Source organism: Bidens hawaiensis, unplaced genomic scaffold (assembly GCF_021521415.1).
Source record: "Bidens hawaiensis isolate Kalapana, Puna unplaced genomic scaffold, B.hawaiensis_p1.1 tig00055806_1, whole genome shotgun sequence".
In the NCBI taxonomy this organism is placed as follows: Eukaryota; Viridiplantae; Streptophyta; class Magnoliopsida; order Asterales; family Asteraceae; genus Bidens; species Bidens hawaiensis.
In genome coordinates, this window is record NW_027500050.1 from 40,155 (window position 1) to 59,340 (window position 19,186).

Sequence of the window (19,186 nt, forward strand, 5' to 3'; positions counted from 1 at the left end):
CAAAAAAAAATAATAATAATAAAATGCCAGTTATTTGATCGGCAAAACACAAGTGTTACGGCAAAGAGTCGGCTCTAAAAATAATTTTATCATATTAACATATACAAATCAAAAGAAAAAAACAAAAAACACAAACATTACAATTGTGAGTAGCCACAAATTTACATGGGCATTACAATTGGGAATAGACTCAAATTTTATTGATGATAATGCCTAAAAAAGGAAAAAAAAAAAAGTCTACATCCTACATCAAAATAAAAAAAAATAAAAAACAGTTCGTGGCACCTGCAATAAGTTTTAGTCTTATATAATAACTAGTTATTTACCCATGCTTTGCGAGGTTAATTCACTCCGTAAAACATGGGCATTGCAGTGGCGAGTTATCGATAATTCGGTCAATATTTACTACGTTCGTTACGTTACCGACCATAAACCTGAAAAATAAATAAACTAAGGATAAAAAACTAAAAAAACAAAGTATACTTCACAATGTTTATTCGGTCGGAAAAGCCCGCACATTGGCAAAACCCAAGCGTCGAAACTCAGATGTTGGCAAAACCCTTGCATTGGTAAAACCTAAGCGCTACGAAAACGAGTCGACGCAAATTCGGTCAATATCAGTAATTTTTGTTACGGTATCGGAACTAAAACAAAAAATATATAAAAACTGATGTAGGCCAATGGAGTGGTATTGGTCAGTAAAAGTCGGGCATTGGTAAAGCCCGAGCGTTGAGGCAGTGACTCCATGCGAAATTAGTCGGTCTTCGATACATTCGATATGATACCAGAACAAATTAAAACAACAAAAAAGCATTTAAAAAAAACCCAACATTATCAGCCCCCAGCGTTAAAGCTACGTGAATTCGGTTAGTTTCCATAATTGCTGAGCCTGCCAAAGAAATGAACATAAGTTTAAAAACCAACATATATATAAAACAAAAAAGAAAAGAAAAGCTGGTGGACTAAAAAGGCAAGTAGCTTCTAAGGTCAATAAAAACATCAAGTGAAGCAACAGAACAGATTCGAACCTGCGCTGCATAACTTGGAAACTTAACACAAACAAACCAACCAATAGGTCTCAAAACTGGATTTGACAACGAACGGCTTTGCTCTTGATAAACGCGCGAGATGGGTGCGGTATAAACAAACGATCGAACGTATAATGTAAAGATATGATAAAGGGTAAACGATCTCATAATCGATACAAAAAATTCATAATATTAAAACGAACTGATCCCACTCAAGGTGAGCTCCCCTTGGGTGGTTGTTTACACACTAGAAAACACACACAAATAAGAACATAAAAATACCTATTTATAACTAAACACATAATCTAGAAGCTTTCCCGTTAAACTTAAACGTGTGTCGAAGTTCTCATCTCGTGTCCGGATTTCTCGCCAACTTTAATTATTAACTTGACCGTAAATATATAACGGATTTTATACTTTGATATCGCAAGTCACATTTTTGGCCTTACAATCACCCCTTGACTTGTGATCTCAAAACATCGTCAAACTCTGTCTCACATTTTCGCAAATCATCCAGATAACCAAAGCTTCTTCAATCACCCCCTCAAGGTACGATTTACCTAATTCATTCATGAAGACGTTCTCGCTTCTTTATCCATCTCGGATCTTAAGCAATATAGGTTCAGAAAAGCTTGACGAAATACCGGGGACAAGATCAAATGACAAAACGCTTATTATTTCCGTGAATGAAATTGTTTATGTAACTCACCCCTAATAAATAAGTATCCAAGATACTCGTATCCCATATTTTCAGGTTGAGAGCTTAAACAATTTAATTCCCTATTAAAATTAACTTGTTTAAAAATTATCACCTTAATAAATAAGCATCTCGGATGCTCATAGCCCACGTTTTCAGGATCCAATTCTCGAACCCCTTGAAAATAACATGGAAATAATATGCTTTGAACACGGTCCAATAATGATGAAACCCAAACAAATTTGACTTTCTTCTGTTTGGTCAACACGAAAGATAATTATTTCTCGACCCGAAAATTTAGTTACAACTTTAATTTGCTTCTGGCCCAACTTGAAATATAATAAACCAACAATAATAGCCCAGAACAAATAGTAATATGGACCAGAAGGCTTTGGCCCAAGTATTAATATTTATCTAAACCCAGTTAAGCCTAAGCCCACTTCTCATTAGGGCACAACAAAAAACAAAGAAGTAAACCTTTAGTCTTTCACTTATATTCAGCCATCATCAGCATCTGGCTTCGGCCATTCCGGCAACCGGCCGCCGGAAATAGGATTCTGGCCATCACAGTCCACAGCCACGATACCAGCCACCACAGCCACTGCGGCGCCCTTGATGTCTAATGCCACCATAAATCGTCGGAAAAAATTGTTCCAACGGGAGAGCGGAGCCCCAGCAGTCCACTTTCCAAACACCATGACCTATTGTACAAATCTTGTGAAGACACCAAACTCGTAAAATAGAATCCGGCAGCATCACCAGCTACAAACAGTCGCCGGCCATTCTAGCCGGAAAAATCATAATCCTGCAATTGGATATAATACTGATGACCTTCTAGCCGGACAGCCGTATTCTGGTAACAAATGCCGCCAGATACCCACGGCCACCATCACCCCAGCCACGACCACCCTTTGCCGGAAAACCGAGCTCTTGCCATTCACATTCCAAACGTCACTTAAACCCGCCATTTTCCGTCATCACCAAACGCCACCAGCAACCTTTCTGGCCGGTAAATTGTTCTCCAACCACCACCTTCAGGGACTATCATCATCAACCATTACCTTTTTATTTCACCACAGACGGTCGCCGACACCAAACGCCATCCCCTTATTTCACGGACATCCACTAGCAATTTGAGGTCACCGGCTACCGTCCGCTCTTCACAGAAACACAATAAACGGGGCTGAGATTCCAGATCTACACACGAGACGACCTTCAAGCAACTTTATTTCCTCAAATCTTCAACTTTATTTCCAAACCTTCAACTTTATTTTCAAAACTTCAACAGAACTTCAAGAAATTAACGTCTTGGTTCGGGTAATAGCGGAAATAGAACCCAAATATCAAGAACAAAGTTGAATCGGTTGATTCAAACCTACTCTGATACCAATTGTAGGTCCCAAAACCGGATCCGACAACGAACAGCTTTGTTCTTGATAAACGCTCAAGATAGGTGCGGTACAAACAAACGATCGAACATATAATGTAAAGATATGATAAAGGGTAAACGATCTCGTAACCGGTACAAAAGATTCATAATATTGAAACGTACCGATCCCACCCAAGGTGAACTCCCCTTGGGTGGTTGTTTACACACTAGAAAACACACACAAATAAGAAAATACAAGTCCCTATTTATAACTAAACACATAATCTAGAAGCTTTCTCGTTAAGTTTAAACGCGTGTCGAAGTTCTCATCTCGTGTCCGGATTTCTCGCCCACTTTAATTATTAACTTGACCGTAAATATATAACGGGTTTCATACTTTGATATCACAAGTCGCATTTTTGGTCTTACACAACCAACTGACCACCAGGCACTCATGTATATTTTCATCAAAAACAAATCCTAAATAGAAATCCAGCAAAATCAGAATACCTAGTCGTGGCACCAAGCTTCACTTTTACTATATAATAATAATAATAATAATAATAATAATAATAATAATAATAATAATAATAAACAAAACGATGGAAATTTCAAGCCTTATCCCTACTACTACTACTACTACTACTACTACTACTACTACTAATAACTAGTTTGTTATCCGGTGCGTTGCGTCGGGCAGTTCTGTTGGTCGGGCGTCGTTTTCATAAGTTGGCACGAATTCGGTTGGTATCGGCTATGTTCTTTACGGTACCAAAACTAAACCCAAAAAATAGTTCCTCAAAATAACGTATTTAAAACAAATTAAAAAACTAAACATCACACCACCTTACTTTTTCGTTGCTTGATTTTGTATAAAATCTATTTAAAAACAAAAAAAAAATACAAAAATACAAAAAAAAAATGTCTTAAGAAAGGTTTGAACTCGGTACATGCAAGTTACAACAATCTAGCAACACCACCACACCAACTTACCTTTTTGTTACTTTTACTACTTTCAAAGGAATAATAGTGAAACTTATTTCAAAATATTTAAAAAAAAAAAAAAACTTAGTGACTGCCACATGACAGCCACTGTAGCTATAGGTTTCTCTTTTTAATAATAATAATAATAATAATAATAATAATAATAATAATATGGTAGCAATCTCTCTTTCTTCCCGTTATCTTCATCAACAAATACATCTAAAATTTGAAAATTTCAAGCCTCGTCCCTAAACCTCAAATCGATCTTACGATAACACTCCATAACACCGCCGAATCATCGCCCATAAGGAACTGAAGATTCTGAATCAGGGGAGTGTCGTATTCATCTATCCAGGTAATCAAACTGACGCCAGCCGGGAACTGTTGTGTATGTTCCTTATATGTTTAAGGTATTCGATTCTAACTCAGAACACGAACACTAGAAACTTGATTAGTTGAATAACCATATATGAATTTTAATCTGATCCTCTAATGATGTACCAATCTTATAACCTGAATTTATTGCGTAAGAATGAAGATACCAAATTATAGCCTATGTTTAGTATTCTGGCTTTAAATTGTAACATCCGTATTTTGAGAATTAATAAATAATGAAAAGTTTTATTATTATCGGTGTGTCGTTAGTTTGGTTGTGTGCGTGTTTGTATTTGGATAAGATTGGAATGGAGGTGGATGGTGGGGCCCATGGCTCTCTATATAAGGCCATTCCCCATCCTTTCACCATTTTTTTACACAACACACACACTAGAAAACACACACTTTCTCTCTAGCAATTCGGATTCGGATCCAAGCAAAAGGAAGGAAGAATCTTAGGTGTAAACACCTTAAAACAACAAGAAACACCACCAAGCTCCACGGATCTGTCCAAATCCGAACCCGAGACCAACAAAATGTGAGTTTTGGTTTTAAAGGTTAAGTTTTAGGTCGGATTCGACATGCAAACCAATAGAAGGATAAATCGGGGTATATGATGGAAGAAAAACATGAACTTGATAAGTTATAACCCCACGAGAATGTTATATGGTAAAAATGTGATGTTCGGAGCCTTATAAAACGCAAGTATACAAAGTTGGTACAACCCAAAACCCTTAAAAAGGGTAAAATCGGGTCCTAAGGAAGAGTCACGAAGTAAAATGGCCATTAAATGGTAAAAACGAAGGAAAAGAAGAATTTCGCATCGCATAATCCATGCGAAGCGAAAAAGGCTATTTCGCATCGCACGACCATGCGAAGCGAAAAAGGTAATTTCGCATCGCACAGTCATGCGAAGCGAAACAGTTCTATGCAAAGCGAAATAGTTTCATGCGAAGCGAAACAGTTTCATGCGAAGCGAAAAAGCATGCGAAGCGAAAAAGTCATGCGAAGCGAAATTCCATGCATGCGAAGCGAAATTATTCCATGCGAAATTTTATAAAATTCATTTTCTGATGCATTTTTTGTTAAAGGACTGTTAATGAAAATAAAATTTTTTTGAGCTGATGCATTTTCTGATATAGCTCAACCCCAGCCAGGGGCGCTGCCCCTTGGACCCTGCTAGGGGCTGCCCCCCTAGACCCCGCTACTAGGGGCGCTGCCCCCGGACCCCCGTTAGTTGAGGGTTTCATAAATTTAGATGTAGGAAATAGTGGTAATAGATAATTGACACGCTTAATGTATTGTACAGTTAGCCGTGCTCAACTAAAGAAGGGAATTACCATTAACGGCGAGAGAAATCAACTCCAGGTGAGTTCTAGCCCCATTTCTCTTTGAAATGTTTTCGGGGCTGTGTGCATACTCCTATGTGATAGTTAATACATTTACTGAATTGATAAGTGTATGATACATGTATGACTATGTATTGGATGTTATTACTATATAATGATAGTATGAATGAGCATGTATATATATATATATTATTATACACATGAGACAGGTAAAATACGCACGTATGATAAATGTATGGTTATTCGAGGCAGTAGAATCCAGACCCTTATAATATTTGTGATGTTAGGGACCAGGCCGTTATAATATCTGTGATGATAGGGACCAGACCCTTATAATATTTGTGATGTTAGGGACTAGACCCTTATAATATCTGTGATGATAGGGACCAGACCCTTACAATATCTGTGATGTTTAATATAGAATAGCTTATGGTATACCATAGGGTTTTATGAAAGAAAGTATGTAAGTACGTATGCATGTATATAAGATATATATGAAAGGAGTAATAGAAAATTAAGGTATGAATACGTATCTTCGGACGCGTATGAGTAAGGGTATGAATGTATTGTATGTTAAATGATTAACTAGAACTCACTCAGCGTAGCTGACTTTTAGTATGTACGCAAACAAATAGGTTGAGGCAGCTGGCTTAAGGAGGGACACACGACATGGATTGAAGAGACTGGCATCCATGATGAAGTGTTATGACTGTTTTAATTAATTATTTATGAAAAGACAATTTGTATGTTAAGACAAGAATGAATGTTTTGTAATGTGATGTTTGAAGTTTTTAATCATTCCACGAAGTTTTTAATTTACTCTGATTTTAGAACTATGTTTATGAGTAAATCCAACACCAAAGTAGGGTTAGCGGGAACGAGGCCTTACATAAATTGATCTTAAAATCTATACACATAACATGGAAATATAGCTTGCCCATACTGTATGGGAGACACGAAAGCCTTTCGGTTACATGTTGGAGGTAAATCATGTTGGTTTGACTGCCATCGAAGATTTCTACCTCCTTCACACCCATACGTAAAGATAAAAAGGGATTTCGGGCTAAGAAATCGCACCGCCATCATTAGGACCTCCACCAAAGTTAATTGGTTCGTATGTTGGGATTTATACGAACAGGTGTTTGACATTTCAACCATCTATGAAGTGAACTAAATAACCCAAAGAATAAAGATGCTGATTTTCAGGAAAACCCATAATTGGGTAAAGAAAGGCATTTTTTGGGAGCTTGAACATTGGCCCATGCTGCTAATCCTACACACCTTGATATAATGCATATTGAGAAGAATGTTTTGAGAATCTTTTTCACACAATAATGGATACCTCCAAAACAAAAGATAATATCAAGGCAAGGATGGATCTAGAAGAGTATTGCATTCGACCATCGTTACATACATGGATGAATAACAATAACAAATATATCAAACCTAAAGCATCCTACACCTTAACAAAACCAGAGATATATCTCTGATGTATGTAAGGGGCTGTTTGGCAATATCTGAATCAGTAAGTCTGAACCATTAAGTTGTCTGAATGGATAAGATAATCTGAACCAGTTAGGCATATGAACCAATAAGAGCTGTTTGGTTAGACATCTGAATGACTGTGCAGAATTACTACTTTACCCCTCTGCAGAATTATGTACTGAATGAAATGTATTTGTTTGATCAAAAATCTGAATGACTATACTGAATGACGGATAATTAAAATAAAGAGAATTCAAAACAACATAGAAAATCAAAATTACACAAATCCTTCATAATCCATAAAACACATACTAAAATTCAAATACAAATTTATACTTTGTGTACAATTCAATTTTAACTGATCAAACTAGTTGATTAGCTATTTGGTCACGCAAATTATTCATATAGTGAATGCCTTGTGAACCCCATTTTATGTCATGAACTGACTCACTATTGTTGTCTCCGCCTTGTTCTTCTGAAAATGCAGTGTCCTCGTTGTACTCCATAAATAACTGATTAAAAATATTTGATTTCCTTATAAAATTATGTACGGCGTAGCAAGCAATCACTATGTCCCTTTGTTTTGGAAAAGAAAAAGGAGCCATTCGCTGTAGGATTGGGAATCGGGCCTTCAAAACACCATACGAGCGCTCAATAACATTTCTGAGTTGTGTGTGAGCATGATTGAATTTTTCTTCCTTAGTTAACGCACGTCTTTGTCGAAAATCGGCTAACCAATATCGTGTATTATGGTAAGGAGTCATAAATCCACGAGTATTGGTATATGCAGCATCGCAAAGGTAATATTTATCTGTAACCGTTAGTGTCTGTTGTCAAAACAACAACATGAAAATATATAATATAATTTATAATAAAAGTTCATGAATGATTAAAAACCTATTGGAGGGAAAGGAAAGCCGGAAGTCTGGTTAAATGCTACTTCTTTTAAAACCCTTAAATCATGTGCAATGCCTTCCCATCCGGCCCATACAAAGGTGAATACCATATTAAAGTCACAAATTGCTAAAACATTTTGATAGCATTCACCTTTTCCTCTTCCCCTGTAACGGGTCTGTTGATCAGCAGCAACGACTGCATGTATAAGAGTTCCATCTAATGCACCTATTGCTCCGAGAAATATTTCTTTTAACTTCCTGTGTCGTTCTGAAGTATTTGGGGCTTCATTGGTATATGTAGGGACTATAACTTCTCTTGCGAAGTTCATCATTGCATTTAGGACCTCATGGAAACATCTATGAACCGTTTCCGTTGAATGTTGAAACCGTCGCTTAACCACTCGAAAGCGTTCGTTATGTCCTATGACAATAAAAAACATAGCTAACTTTTCTTGAACGCTTATTGTCCGACTACATTGCAACCAATTATTTTGTATAAAATGATTGCACAATAGTACAAATGCATCACGCGAAATACGCATGATCTCATGGCATTGTGTACTTGATCCATGCAACAATTCTTGCTTACATGCATGACCGGTCAATGCCGAATTATGATCTCTTATCCTTTCATTTCCTCTTAAGGCTAATTGTAGCCAATACCAACAAATTACCATGAAAACTATGATCTCATCGTCCGAATCAATATGTTACCTGTCATAAAAAACATGAATAAAACATATAACATAATTTTCTTTAAAAAAACATCCATAAAATTCATAACATAACCTTCAACAAACAAACATCCAAAAAATTCATAACATAACCTTCAACAAACAAACATCCAAAAGGTTCATAACATAACCTTAAACAAAAAAAATTCAAAATAATCCGTATTTCGATCCTGCTTTTTTCACCCATGGCTCATAAGCTAGCGGATTAAGAAGTAACCACACCTTCCTAAGATCGGCACTTTCACCAAAAAGTAAAATCGTCGTTTGATATTTTGCATCAAGTACATCCCATCCCATTGACTCTAACTTCGCCATACATGCCTCAATATCATTAGAAGCTTTATGTTTCTCAATAAACACTTTTGCCATCTCGTTAATATGTCCTTAATTTCTATTAGACTTGAATTTACGGATTCCCTGTCCTTTCTTTTCACCCCTTTTTTTTTGGCTGAACGGGTGAGTCGTCATTAACACTTACAGTTGGAGTACCTATTGCAGTTAAATCAACGTCCTCAAGACCATTTGAAGTGTTGTCCAACACTTCCTCAAAAGGATGTGGAAGTGTAGAAGATGGACCCCAACTTTCAAAGCCATTAGATGTAGAGCCCTCAAACAATTGAGTACATAGTTCGGGGTAAGCAAGTGGCACGGTTCTTAAGGCTTCTACATACTTGTTAGACTGTTTGGAAAAAAATATTATAAAATTCTATAAGATTCTTGAAATATATTAAGAACTACTATTCAGAGAGAAAAGATATTATTGTTTAAAAAATACCTTCATCTCTAGTTGCCACTCTTCTTTCGACAAATTAAACATGTTTGTCACGGCATTATAATTATTGCCTTTTTTGTTTTTAAGCTTTTTCCAAGCTGAAAATCTTCCTTTTAGATAGTCATAACGGTTCCTCATTTGTTTTTGTTCCACTATGAAGTTATGTTGCATTTTTAATTTTTCCGAAATATTCTTCCATGACAATGTTTTAAGGTTACCTCCCTCACGCCCATTAATGGTTAACTCGTGAATACATGCTTCAAGAAAAGTTTTCTCCACACCTTCTAGTTTCCAATTAATCCTAACCATTTCTTTGAACAATAAAAGAAAATGAGTTTCCACAAAATCATGTTCAAAGCAAATTAGTTTAAAAACTTAGGGGCATGTTCAAAGCAAATTAGTAAAATAGTTCAACAAATTAGGGACATGTTCAAAGCAAATCAACATATAAATAAAATTGTTATATATTAACCCACCGCAAATACAAGAGCACATATTGTTCAGTTATTTATAAACATGGATGCAAATACAAGAGCACAAGATCGATTTACCTCGTAAGAACGGAGCGGCGGTGGTTGGGTTGGGAACGACGGTGGTCGGAGCCGGGAGAAGCGGTGGTGGTGGCTGGGAGAGGCGGTGGTGGTCGGGGCTGGGAGAGGTCGTTCTGAGGTTAGGGCTGAGAACGGTTGCGAGTCTGGGAGAGGTAGTGGTGGTAGGGGTTAGGAGAGACGATGGTGGTGGCTGGAGAAGAGGTGGTGGAGGCGCCGATCGACTGTGGTGGTGGCTGGAAGGAGAGGTTAGGGTTTGGAGAGGATTTGCTTTCTCACGTGATTTGGGGTAAAAGTGGAAAACAAAGCATCTTTTTCATTCAGCTAAAAAATAAAGCTGGACTATTCAAACCTTAATGGTCCCATTCAGCAACTTTTTTTTGCGAACCAAACACCTATTTAGCTGACCGGTTCAGCAAAAAGTGTCTGAATGGCCCCATTCAGACACAAACAAACAGCCCCTAAATGGTTGAAAATTTTGAAATCCTGATGGATATGCGTTCAATATAAGGGGATGTGTAAACGTTAAAGATGGTACCTTTATCCCTTTAAAAGTCATGATTGTCATGTTTTCATGCAACGGTTGATGCCAATTGTTTTAAGAGGGATGCTTCCAAAACAGATATTTGAACCAATAGTAGAGCTCTGTACATTCTTCCGTGTGATATGCTCAAAGGTTTACACATTGATGATTTACAAAAGTCGGGAGAAAGTATCGTTGTAATGATATGCAACTTAGAAAAAATCTTTCCGTCTAGATTTTTTTTACTCGATGGAACACGTTGTCATACATTTGACCGACGAAGCTATTCTTGGTGGTCCAGTGCATTTCAGGTGGATGTATCCGTATGAGAGGTAATGGTTTTACTGCCCTGTTTATTATTTTAAGATATTAAATGTTATATAATTACTAACACATTTCAAATTTTTAGGAAGTTGGATTGATTGAAAAGAAAAATTAGAAACAAAGCAAGGGTTGAAGGATCCATTGTAGAGTCATATCTTGTAGATGAACTTGCTAACTATTGCTCATTGCATCTTGACCCGACAATAAAAACAGGGCTGAACCGCGAGCCTCGCAATTTCGCACCTAACATTCCTTGTGTTGTCGAGTGCCGACGTTCGGTTAAGTATATTCAAGTATCCTTCCCAAAGATTATTTGATAAGTATGGAAAGACTAAAGTTCTTAAAGATGATGACAAACACAAGGCTCATACTTACATATTGCTTAATTGTAAAAAGCTTCATGACCATGTATGGTTATTTGATGAAGAATTGAGAGTTTCGTTTTCAAATTGTGACCAAGAAACACTTGAAAAAAAGAAAAGGATGGATTTTGCTAATTGACAAAAAGATTATGTAAGAATAACACAATAACAATTTTAATGTAGTTTCATTTTAAACTTGTTAACACGCTTTTATGATGTAGGTTCTGAATAAGGAAACAAGTGCAAACTTGAGAGATATAGCACATGGGCCTCTTAATTATGTTAGATCACACAAAGGCTATTTGATAAATGGCTACAAGTTCCATACACGGATAGCTTACCATGGGCGGGTCACAGAAAATAGTGGCGCGTGTGTGAAAGGGGCTATCTATAACGAAAATGAAAGTGACTATTATGGCCTGCTAGATGAGATCCTAGAGTTGGAATATCATAGCAACTTAAGACCTTGTATAGTTGTTTTGTTCAAATGCGCTTGGTTTGACCCCATAAAAGGTGTAAGAGTGAACCCAAAAACCAATATGGTTGATGTTAATTCTAAAGCAATAGGATGTGTTGACGACCAATTTATTTTAGCATCCCAAGCACAACAAATGTATTATACACCATACCCGTCAAAATAAAAAGGATTACAAGATTGGTTGGCTGTTGTCAAGACGACACCTAGGGAAATTTATGAACTAGCTGAAGATGACAATGCAGTTGGTGATGATAATAACGAAGACGCAGGAGAATTTTTTCAAGAGAATGACAGGTTAGTATGTTCAGCTGCTGAGGAATTGCTCCCTGTTACTCATGTAGAAACAAATGTAATCGAAGAAGTCGGCAATGTCAATGATGAAGATCATGACGAAGGTTATTTTGAAGACATTAATTTAGAAGAGGAATTTGAAGACAACATGATTTAGATGATGGCGATGAAGAATTTGAAGACGAAGAAGATTCGTAATAAAGGTAATTTATAATAGCCATATGTTCATTAAGTTTTATAAACCAATGTTCTTTTTACTTTTTAAAATATATGAATAATTTAAAAAATTACAAGTATATTAGTAAATACAAGCTTAAGTCAATTGGGGTTTGTTTTTAAATGATACGTTTTATTATAACTCGATTTTCGTAAGAACCTATGGTTAGGCGAGTATATAGATATATTTATAAATTGTTTGTTATTTTAAATTTTAACCTTTTTTTAACCAACAATTGTAAGATTAGTCCCGGTCAATGATCTATTGTTAGATTATAGTATTATGCATATTTTTTCTTATACTTTTATATGCTTTTGTTAAATTAACTATATTTTCTTGTTATTTTGGTCATATTAGAATATATCTAGATATTGATGAAACAACTTAAACCAATTAATAGAGCAGATTTTGATATTATAACTGTTGATGACTTTGTGTTAGCAGCTTTGTTTCTGGTAAGTTCTAAATTTATCGTTATTCAAACATCTAAATATGTAAACCAATATACTTGTTTCTTCGTTGTATGCGTTATGGTTTAACAATTTTTTTTAATGTTTCAGGTTTAACAATACGATGGTTCGATTACTTTTAGGGAATATTGGCTTTGGAAATTTGAGAAACAAGGGATTTTTTTTATTTACATATTTTTCAAGAATTAAAGTTGGTCTATGATTATTTATGTTGATCTTGTAACTTTAATTATTTTTATTTGAACCATGCTGAGTTTTTTTAATGTTAATTCCATATTCTTACGTTAAATCTGTATTTGTCGATGTTAGGCCAATTAGATTGGTCAGATAAAAAATGATTGAGATTATCAGGAGACACTTATGTTTAACAATGCCTAGTTAGGGTCAATTAGCACTAGTAGTTATAAAGTGAACCATGAATACCCCTAGTACAGGGGATGTAAATCAGTATTATATTTATTTTACTTTAAAAATACTATATTTATTTTACTTTAAAGTAACTAACTTACCGTGTATTTTTTTATTAAAATTAGGAGTGACAAATAGGTTGGGTTGGGTCGAACGAGTCATGGATTGGAACGGGTCATGGGTTGAAACGAGTTAGGGTCAGAACAGGTTAGGTAAGGACGGGTCAATTAAAAAAGGGTTGTTTTGGTTTAGGTCGGAATAGGTTTTGTTTTGTCTTTTTTTTTCGAACGAGGATTATTGTACGATAACTTAGCCATATATATATATATATATATATATATATATATATATATATAACTCAATAATATATTCATAAATAGCAAATGAGCCGAGACTGAGTTTAAAAACTACTCAGGAGCCGAGCTCGAGCTTTAGAAATAAACATCGAAACCAGCTGAGCTCGAGCTTGGTCGACCTCTGGCTTGACTCGGTTTGTTTGCATGCCTAAAGAAGAGGTTCGATAACTTTAGTAGATTAGTGCATTCCTTTTTTTTTATTTATCCTAAAACTAAGTAAATGAATATAACTAGTTTTCAACCTGGCGCGTCGCGCCAGCGCCAGGGTCGTTCGTAATCGATATTGACGAGCACCCAGGGTTTTACTACCATGCTCATGTTTTACCAACATCTAGGTTTTACAGATGTAATGAACGGTAAAACCTAACTTAAATACAAGAACAGTCACAATAAATAAAACACGAGAAATTCACGTTCGAGCTAAATTAACATAAAGAATAACAAATAAATTACCTAGACAATCGACGCTCATTAGATCTAAACATAAGTAGGGGTGCAGACGAGCCGACTACTACGCAAGCTAATCGAGATCGGCTCGTCAAAAAACTCGACCGAGTCGAGCTTAGTATTGCCCGAGCCCGAGTTATAGCCTAAAAGTAAGCTCGTTTAATAAACGAGCCTGAGCCCGAGCTCAAGCTTAAAAGTAAGCTCGTTTAATAAACGAGCCCGAGCTTCACTTATCAAGCTCGAGCCGGCTTGGGAGCCTAAACGAGCATGTCATTTATATATTTTTTTAGATATATATTTAATAATTATTAATTAATATATATAATTTTATGGAAAAATAAAAACTAAATAATATATACTATTTTATACATAAAATTATAATATAATTAATAAATAGTAAACGAGTTGAACTCGAGCTTTAAAATCTACTCACGAGCCGAGCTCGAGCTTTGAAAATAAAGCTTAAAACGAGCCGAGCTCAAGCTCTATGTAAGTTACACGAGCTCGAGTTTGTCCCGTTTACACCCCTAAACATAAGCCATATCATTTAAAAGATTAGTGGAAAAGTTCAAAATAAGAAAAAAATAATAATAGTAAAAAGTATATGAATCGAATTGAACACAAGTCAATCATTATTATTCATTAAGTGGCTTATCACACCTCTATAAATGTCAAAAATTCAAAAAAACCAAAACCAAAACCAAAACCAAAACCAAAACCAAAACCAAAAAAAAAAAAAAAGGAAAACCCTTATCATTTAACAATTAATAACTATCACAATTCTTCCATGGGAACCGTCTGTGGCTTATCTCAATTCTTCCAAACAACTATCACAATTAACAACCGTCTGTGGCTTATCTCAATCCTTCCTTCCTTCCCTCATTCAGAGAACCCTAATTACCCACCCACGTTCAAGGCTCCACTTCTCCCTCATTCGTTCCTGCTAATTCACTCTATGGAGACCATTTCTACCGGTTATTATAACTTAAATCTCAATCACTCTCTTCTCTCATGGCGATTTTCCACTGATTTGAAAACCAAGAGCAATTTGGTAAAGGTACATATGAATTGTAACTCATCATCTGCATATTTATTTATTTATTTATTTGGAGTCTTGTAATTAGATTTAGTATCTACTATTTTATTTTGTATAAATAATATTGCAATTCTTGTAACTTAATAAAGAAAATCACATTAGCAGGCGGTCTTAGAGCATGTGCGGGCTAGGCAATCGTGCAAGGCCATTGAGGTACGAGGCTCATAAGTTTTTAATTTCTTTTAATATATTCCATATATTATATGAGTTTTTAGAAAAAATACCTAAAGTGCCCCCTGGTCCAAAATATAAAAGTTTTGTATACGAACCAGTTGATAACTTGTTTGCCCTTTAAGCTCAATCTTCAAATAAATTCTCAAATAATCATAACATAATTATCTTCAATATCCTGATTTGATGCTTCCAGTTTAAAAAGTAATGAATCTACAACTTTCCGTTAAATAAAAATTATCAAAATATTTATGATTTTTTATTTTTGTTGTAGATATCATGGCTCACAGTTCAGCAGGAGATGGTAGGAGTAGGGGCCGTGGTAGTGGTCAGGATAGTGGTACCGAACGGTTAGCTTTGGATGTGTACAAGACACAGTCTCAACATGAGAGTAATGATGATGACGAGTCAACTGTTGGCCGGCGGGGACAGGTTCCCCTATGCCACTACCTGAACCAAGAAATTGGGAGCGGATTTGGTTTATCTATGGACAGTAAGCACATAATATTAATAATTTTTTATACGTATTATGTAATACATGTAATGCAGGCTGTGTTGTATTGTTTTCATTTTATAGTTTCAGTAATCAAAGTAACGCTACCTGGACTATAGGAGAAATTTTGGAGGCTATGCATTTCCAACCTTGGCTGAGTTGGAAAGATGTCTCTACAGAGGATCGAAACAGGATGTTTGAGCGTTTCAAAGTTTGTATTTACAAACATTCGTAAATAAAATTGTCTATACCTTAATAAATGATATAAAGACTACTAAAATGATTTTTTGTAGGGATACTATCAATGGGAAAAGGAGTGGGATGACGAAGTTCACTCTTGCTGGGTGAAGTTTATGAAAAGAAAATTGAAGGATTTGTTGAGTAGGCTTCGGGAGGGTGCTAAGGTTGCTGCATGTATGGCATGTGTAGAATTTGTAGATGATTTCATTGTTCTTATTCCACACAAGCCACAATGGATGGGGGCTAAGATTTAGGAAAAACTAATTGACAAATGAAATACAGACGAGTGGAAGAAAAAGTCTTCTCAGAATATCATAAATAGAGAGAAATCAACAGGGGCAAACATACTCTCGGCTCACAAACCTACGTAATGGTTAAACTAAAAGCTGTAAGAGATGTTAATTGTCCTTTTATAATAAACATTGCATGCCAATATTAACCTTCAAATATGAATTTTGTAGGATAAAGAACTTGGGCGACCTGCCACCGTAGATGAAATTTGGATGTAGTCACATGGGAAGAAAGGGACAAGACCTTTAGATAGATTGTCGAGTCGTAGAGGAGGCGAGGGTTTAGGAGATGCCAACATTTTGGATGAGATCGATATGCATAACGATTTTGATTGGGTTGATACCCGAGCAAAGGATTCTCTTGTAAGTTTCTTTACTTATCTAATGTATGTACTTATTAGTTATTTATCTAATATTAAAAAACATTATTTTCTTGGATGTTGTAAATATCGTATCAGAAATATGTCAAGGAGAGGCATGGAGATGATGCTAGCAAACGCCTGTTATTTGATCTAGACTCATGGGTACAAGCTGTTGGGGGGAAGAAAAAAGGTAGACTTTATGGGTTTAATGATATCAGTGATCCACATGCTGTGATGACAGGCATACCGTCAATGCCGGGTACTAGTGCTTCGTATTTACCTACAAGAAATGAAGAGGTGTGTTTATTCTATTTTGGTCAACCTTTTCATTTATATTCAAGTGATATAATATATCATTTTGTTACTTTGTTTTGCTTAGAATTACATAAGAGTAAATAGGGGTCTGTAACGGAACCGACCCGGACTGGAACCGGTTAAACCATATTTTCAAACCCGGAATCTGACCACTACAAATGGGCCAGTCTAGGTTTTGAAACGGGTTCTACGGGTCGGGTTGGCAGGTTTCACGGGTCTCTTATTGACCACTAATCTGCAGCTAATTGATTTTTAAACAAGGTTTAAACTGGATTTGTGAAACTGGTTTACAAATTTAGAAAATTTAGAAAATATGGGGAATTTTCAGTGTGTTTTGATCATAATCTGGTTATGCGCTAGCCTAATATATTGAGTTTCTAACCTAATATAATCTATATTTAGTTTTATATTTGTGTCCACTAAATATCTTGTGAATACTTGGCTACTAGCATTATGCAATTATTCAATGTTGTCAGACCCGGACCGGTCGTCGACCCGGACACCTTACCGGGTCACAGGCCGGACCGACCTGGGAGGTCGGACCGGACATTGACCCGGATGACGTCATAAATAATATATATATATATATATATATAAAGATAATAATACCAACTTTCATGTCCAATTACACTTTACCTACTAATTCTAAGGAATAAAAACAAACCAGAGTATTAATATTAAAGCAGAAAAACAACTTGGAAAGCAAGATATAAAACTATTGAAAAACTAATAATGGGTTAATTGATGAGGGCGGGAAACGACAAGAGAAAAACAGAAACACTAGAGAAGGAAAAAGAAAGAGCGGAGAACTTTCAATGATGGAGCAAATCAAAGGAAAATAGGGTTGCAAATGCCAAAATGCATGAGAAAAATAATGAAATGCAAGAGCAAATTCAATTCCTCTTGAAGAACATAACAAAAAATATCTCTCTAATTGGTAAAATTTGTTTTTTTTTTGTTAGTGCAACTATGTTTGACATTTCTCATTGTACCTTTATACTTTTGTTGTATTTGTTTTTCTTGTTTGTTTGTTTTATGAATCGGATCAATCTTGTCAACTTTGCAACTATTTGATTATGGTATTGAAATTTATAAATATTGCAAAACTAGAAAAAAATTCTTTGAATTCTACGTATTTATTTTTGACCGAAAGAATAGTCAAAAGGCCGGTCTCAAATTTATACCAAAGCTCGGTTGCGAAGTCGGTCGCAAAATCATGGGTAAATAGATTGCTATAATTTTGGTCGCTAAACGTATCAGTCGCAAAGTGGTTCAATTGTGGTCACTAACTAGTTGGTCATAAAATCAGTCGGAAGTTTCCGGTTGCAAAATTAGTCGCAAAATTTTCGGTCACAAAATGGGTCGTAAATAGGTTAGGTCGCAAAATCGGTCGTAAATAGGTTTGGTTGCAAAGCCGGTCGTAAAATTTTCGGTTGCAAAACTGGTTGGGAAAAATTGCGGTCGCAATCTCGGTCACTAAACATTGGTCACAAAACGACTTGGTTGCAGATTCAGTCCTTAAATTTGTAACTCAAATTTTGTCGCAAAATCGGTCGCAACAATATTTTCGGTCGCAAAAGATGGTCACAGAATAATTCCTGACCAAGGTTTAACCGACCGCTTAAACCAGTCGCAAAAGAGCATTCGCAACCGATTGCAACCGAAATGGCAGTCGCTTTTGCCGATTTCAGTAGTAGTGCCACCCTATCCATCTTTTACGCTCTCTCTCATCCACATTATCGTCGTCACATCATTCTTTCTTAATCAATCTTTCAATCGCGGAAATGTCAATCATTCACCCTAATACATTAATTAGGTGGTGTGAATAATCGACACCTAACATAATATACTTAGATTGCTTGAAAATGTGGACTTTATTCCAGAATAAACGGTTCACTTAGTATATGGTCGAAGAATTTGAACCAATCGAAGATGAAAAAAAACACCATTGATATGAATTTTATCCCTTATTTTGATTTGGTCCTTATTAGGTTTAACCGGAATATTTTTATTCAATTTTCAACTAAAATATTTTGTATATGTATTTTGTCCATATGTATTTTGTATATGGAAGAAGAAGAAAAGAAAATGTATGAGGCTGAAAGC

General features: G+C 35.8%; 1 protein-coding gene across 1 annotated transcript; it reads right to left on the reverse strand.

Annotated features, from left to right (window-relative positions):
- Positions 1-9,347: 9,347 nt before the first annotated feature.
- On the reverse strand, positions 9,348-9,998 carry LOC143601165 (uncharacterized). Its single transcript, XM_077078644.1, has 2 exons — positions 9,693-9,998; positions 9,348-9,596 (listed from the first exon to the last, which is right to left on the reverse strand). The coding sequence occupies exons 1-2, from the start codon at positions 9,996-9,998 to the stop codon at positions 9,348-9,350; spliced, it is 555 nt and encodes a 184-aa protein (XP_076934759.1).
- Between the last annotated feature and the right edge of the window lie 9,188 nt (positions 9,999-19,186).

What these genes read in the sequence shown, in the direction of transcription:
- LOC143601165 (XM_077078644.1), bottom strand. Translation starts at nt 9,998, where the DNA reads ATGGTTAGGATTAATTGGAAACTAGAAGGTGTGGAGAAAACTTTTCTT. An exon ending in AGTGGCAACTAGAGATGAAG is followed by an intron (nt 9,597 to 9,692) that starts GTATTTTTTAAA and finishes TTTTCCAAACAG; the next exon opens with TCTAACAAGTATGTAGAAGC.